The sequence below is a fragment of the Pelmatolapia mariae genome, linkage group LG5 (genome assembly GCF_036321145.2).
Source record: "Pelmatolapia mariae isolate MD_Pm_ZW linkage group LG5, Pm_UMD_F_2, whole genome shotgun sequence".
Lineage (NCBI taxonomy): Eukaryota > Metazoa > Chordata > Actinopteri > Cichliformes > Cichlidae > Pelmatolapia > Pelmatolapia mariae.
This window is the reverse complement of record NC_086231.1, coordinates 31,319,862-31,325,313: the sequence shown is the minus strand read 5'-3', so window position 1 is coordinate 31,325,313 and position 5,452 is coordinate 31,319,862. Positions and strand designations below refer to the sequence as shown.

Sequence of the window (5,452 nt, the reverse complement as noted above, 5' to 3'; positions counted from 1 at the left end):
AGGATTATACGGCGGAGGCGTGGCTTCCCCAGCCTTGCCGTAATGATTGAAGTAATAGCGCCACACGATATTTCGACCAGACCTAAAGTATCTGAAATGTCTGTCTGTTTTATTAAGCCACAGCTTACCTTCCTAAGGGAATGCTAATGCTTATGCTTAAATCTTAATGAATGCAATAGATTAATGATGGTGTCAGACTAGCTGCTGATTTGGCCATGGGAGTAATTTCATTCAGGGGATGCGAATTTTCAGCGAATTTAACTCGCAGTGCTACACTAGAACTGAGGGTTAAATATTCCATTTAAAGCTTCGTGGTGCTCTCTTTCTTGTGTATGATCGGCAGAATCTTTGTCTTTATGTTCCTTATTTATGTATTTATTTTACATAGACATTTAATGTAAAACCATTAATGAAAGTTAAATCAGCTCTGACTTTGGGTTTCACAGATCCTGTATTTAAAACCACGCTTAGCTAAAAGTGCTTCAGATGACTGGGGATAGAAGAGGACAAACAAAAATGATCTGCTAGAATACTTACATTGACAAGGGAGTGTTTCTCTTTGTGTCACACCACCTACAGTGGAGGTGCTTTCATCATGTCCAAAATTAAGGGAATGAAAAATAGATAAACATGTGGGTCACTTAAGCAGTTACATTATTATATATTATTATTATTATTATTATTATTATTTATTATTTTAATATTTGAAATAATAATATTATATTAAAGTATCAAGAGTGGCTAAATGTCCTCATTATCCCCAATTTCAGCATATATCTACTAATATATAAGTTATAAGTTATAAATGATTTTAAATAAACTGATTATTATGTCATCTTCTGACAAAACCTTAGATTTTTCATTTAAATTGCTGACAGTAGTGATTTTTTAAAATCAGCACTTTTTAACTGCCGTTTTCAACTCTGTATTACGGTAAAAGATGGACGCTACATCAAAGAGCAGCCAGCACTGCTTTTTGGGATAAGTCACAGTGTTTGGGGTGAGTGTGGCTGCGTGTTAACTTTTTTCAACATGCGTTGTTTCAGCGATTTACTTGAACGTATTCGCGAGTCAATTTTCACTAAATACAGCAGATTAAAAGTCGTGTTGTAGCGGCTAGTACTACTGCGTGCTACAGCAGCCCCAGACATGTGTTAGCTTGCTATACAGGCTAGTAGCATGCTAACCACGAGCGGAACTTCGTTTAAAAATCTGTCAAAATTGTTTGGCATAAAGATTATCAACACCGCACTCGCCTCATTGACTAGCACTTAATGTCGCGTAATTGTTATGGTGTGAGGTTAAATTCGGGCCGTTAGAAAGCTAATAAACAACAAGTTTTTGAATAAAAAATGTTTATTGTTTATGCACTGTGTATGTACATACCCAATTCATATTTCGCTCTTAGACTGCGGTAATGTCACGTTAATGAATTGCTTACAGATGATTAAGAAATGAATTTCAGCTGTCACACCGGAGATAAGTTTTTCATTGCAGCTTCAAGAACATGATAAGGCAAAATTTAGAGATCTCACGTGTTTGCCAAAAAGCAGTACCAGTTTAAATGTCCAGATTTCTTTAACGTAGTTTGGTGTGATACTGCGTCTAGGCGACCGAAAACATGAAGGAGGACTTAAAAGCTAGCATTAAGCCACCATAAAGACCCCTTTTGTAAGTTACTAAAGATACAAGAAGCTGCCCGTTATGTTTGACGTGACCCGTGTTGACAGTTTTCACTGTCAGTGGGACGTACGTGGTCTGGTCACGTGGTCAGCAACATTTAATAGAGTTATCCACCAGGTGGCATGCTATAATCAGCTGGCCCGTGTTAACACGGTCGGGCAGGCTGTTGCGGCATGCATTCCTATACAGTGAAGCTGACGCTTATGTCATTTCTGTAATTTATGCTACAGAGCAGTATTACATCATCATTCAAGATGATAACGCCTGCGTTTGACCTGAGCCAAGAGCCTGACCACCTGATCCTCAGCATCCGTGTGCCCTACACCAGAACGTCAGACTTTGACCTTTACATTGATGGAACAGATTTAAAGTTTTTTGCAAAGCCCTACTTTCTGAGGTGAGTTAAGCAATGTACAGTTAATTGTTTCAAATGGCACCACCTACACCGGGGATAAATTAATATTCAGAATGTTTGTTTGTTTTTAATCGCAATGTTGAACTTAAAAGGGACGTAATATTTGATTTTCAGGCTAACTCTTCCTGGAAGAATTATAGAGGATGGAAGGGAAAAGGCGAAGTTTGACATAGATAAAGGTAGGTCGCACGGCATTAACAGTATGACGCAAATCAAAAGCTTGCTTGGGTGATTTAGCTGATGCATGTTTTAGCTGCTTTAATTGGGTATCAGAGGACCCCCTCCCCCTTTGTAAAGTTCCTGCTTGTGAATGTCTCTCACTCGGCAATGAATAAAATATCAGCGCTCGATGAGGCAAGAGGGGGGAAAAAGCAACTGTTGTCTTTTCCATTGTTTAAAAAAAAAGAAAAGAAAAAAAAAGCTTTTTTTTAAAAAAAAAACATGCAACATTTTTTTTCAGTATCAAACATCTAATCTGCTGATATTAACCACTGAATTATACCATAATTTCCAATAATCCAGAAACTGAATAGGAGCTGCAAGGAGGATTCGTAGACTGAATGACGATTCAGACACAAGACCTCTGGTATGAAACACAGTGTCCCTGTGTGGAGGGATACACAGAGTGTTTCAAGTACTTGGGAGAACCTGTCACTGTCCCATTGCACATATTCACTTGTTATATGGCCCCGTTTTTCTTTTTGTAGGAGCCTGGCTGTGTGTTTGGGTGCTTTGTCAGGCTGCAGATTTTATTTGTGACCAATTAACTGCTTTCCAAGTTTAGCTGGGATGATGTTAGCTCATCACCAGCTGTTGTTGTTTAGCCGGCTCGTTGTCAGCTGTGTGGAGACAGGAGGGTCGCACGTCTAATCTGCTGACAATAAAAAAAACTGCAATAGTATTGGGAATACATAAGCACGGTTTTGTGTTTCAGCCCGACTTCCGTTCAGGACATGAGGTGAGGAGGAAGAGGCTGTGGTAGAGATGAATGAGAGAGACATAATGAGAAAGAGATGATGAAAATATGCACAGATAGATGTTAAATGGTCATGTATAGCTTGAAATGGATACTTTTCATTTAAAGATCACAAATAACTTCTGAGTCATACTATGATTGTGGCCGGTGTATAGCTACATACATAAAATGCGATTAAATGGAACGGCGGTGTCCATCCTGCCCAGTGTATTCAAGATGTTGGGGCAACATGTTAGCTTTATGGATTCTTTCTAAGTTTATTAAAAGGCATCAGTTTGCTGGAAGATGTAATAATGCATGAATCAATGTATAAAAAAACAAAGAAAACTTACTGTACCTTTAAGATATTCACCATGGGGAGTGAAATAATCAAACCAAAAATGTGGCAGCAGCATGCTATGAAATGTCTGTTTGAGGTGTCTATGTGAACACAACTTACAAGTGGTACTTTTGGTAAATGGTAAGGTTGTAGACTGTATTATGTATGCACATAGTTTACTACAGCCATGCTTTCTTGGCATTTACTGGCTTTACAGAGCATTAGTCCTTAATCAAGACTTGTGGAAATCTGAAATAAATTGAGGCGCACACATCCTGGTTGTCTGTGTGAGTTTTGTTTACCTTTGCAAAGGGGTCAGACAAAAGTACAGACAGCATGACAGCAGTCTGCATGTTTCTGACAAAGAGGGATTGTAACCGTAGAATATTTGTAGACACAAGCTATCTATCTGCCATGGTCACAGAATACATTCAGAACGTCGTGTACAAAAGATAACTCTTAGAAAATGTGTGATGTATCTGAAAAAGATAACGTGGAGACAGAATAAGGCAGTATGGAGCTTTTCATTCAACAAGGTCAGCTTGACACAGAAGTAGTGGTCTTACGATTTTTTTTATTGGAGACATAATTGGTAACACGACGTCTTTTGTTAATTCAGGATGTGATGTGATTTCTTTGTTTCTGCTTCAGAATGTGAGCGCACTTAAGGGGTTTTTGACACATTGTTTGACCCTTCTGTCATATATTTGCTTTACCCCTTTAGTGTGATTGCTTTTTTTTGTTTTTTTTAAGGATAACTCAGAAATTTGAGCAGAAGAGGAGGCTGGATTGAACATATAATCACAGACATGGTTCTAATTTAACATGGAAAACGTGGGAGAGATTGTCTTAATGTTCCCAGGAAAATGTTGTTTTGGTTTTATTGCTTGAGCGGCGGTGTTTCATGCATTAGAGCTCAGAAAACCTCATTTAAACATGTTATGAATATGCAGTTTTTCCTGTCAGCTGAGATCTAGATCACTTTTAGAACATGTGATTCTGTGACAATGTGGCACTTCCTGTAGATTTTAAACCGAACCTCTGTGTTCAGCACACGTTACCTTGGTAATCTTTTTAGGTGGAAAAAATGAGATTCACAGTATAAATGTTCTTGCTTCAAACCTGCTGGCGGTCTGGGGACTTTGCTGTGTGGAGTTTGTGTCTTGTCCCTCTTGGGCTTCCTCCCACAGCCCAAAGACATGCATGCTAGTTTAGTCGGTGAGTCTAAATTGGCTGTAGGTGTGGCCATGAGTCCGCCTCTCTGTGTTAGCCTTGTGATGACCGAGCAGACAGACCTCACATCTTGTGCTGTGACAGCTGGGATAGGCTCTGACCTTCTCCTCTCTGCCTCTCCTTTTAATGACTCCAGATTGGGTGAAGAAGGGTGTTAAGTGGATATCAAAAATAACATTTTTTTTCATACTTTAGAAAACCAATTTTGTTTATGTTTGATTGTATTTAGACTTCATGGCATATTGTGACAAAATTATGGCTGTGTTTGCTTCACATGATGTTGGTGATGATGTTGCACTGTCACAGTTCCAGTAGCAGTCACTGATTGTACCTTGGGGGCATCTCCCCTTTATGCTTCAGTCATTCAATAAATGGTAAATTAGCCTTAGCTGGTCATGTTATTTTATCCCATTGAAATGGATGCTGGAGCCATGTTTAATGTCATAATGATTACAGAGTGCAGGAAGCTCTGTTGCACTGACTGTGACAGCTCATGTGGGATTTTCTTTAACTCTTTAATGAGCAAATCATAAGGCTTATGAGTGTGATGTTGACTACTTCCCATCACTGTGGTCTATCTTTGACTTTCCTTTGCCCATAATCAGTCATAATGAAGCCGTCTTTACGCAGACATCTGCCTTATGGACTCTGACATCTCGTTGCCTGTCTGTCAGCATGGCCCCAGTTAACACGCAGCGTCTAAATAAGCCTGTAACATCTGCTAATAAAGCTCCGCTAATGAGTGTCCTTGTTTAGACTTATAATGAGCAATCATTAAGATCCCTCTTCCGGGCTCTCCATTCTGCAAGGCCTGCAACTCGAGCAA

At 39.2% G+C, this 5,452-nt stretch overlaps 1 protein-coding gene across 4 annotated transcripts in view; it reads left to right on the top strand.

The window, feature by feature from the left end:
* shq1 (SHQ1, H/ACA ribonucleoprotein assembly factor) overlaps positions 1 to 5,452 on the top strand; it is a 46,533-nt gene that overhangs the window by 2,201 nt on the left and 38,880 nt on the right. The window contains exons 1-3 of one of the 4 annotated variants that reach the window (XM_063474766.1): positions 934 to 1,000; positions 1,914 to 2,080; positions 2,213 to 2,277. In XM_063474766.1, coding sequence (XP_063330836.1) covers positions 1,938 to 2,080; positions 2,213 to 2,277 — 208 coding nt within the window. In that variant the 5' untranslated portion in view covers positions 934 to 1,000; positions 1,914 to 1,937. Of the gene's footprint in view, positions 1 to 27; positions 52 to 933; positions 1,001 to 1,913; positions 2,081 to 2,212; positions 2,278 to 5,452 lie in introns of those variants that run through there. The other 3 variants (XM_063474767.1, XM_063474769.1, XM_063474770.1) reach the window with 3 other exon arrangements.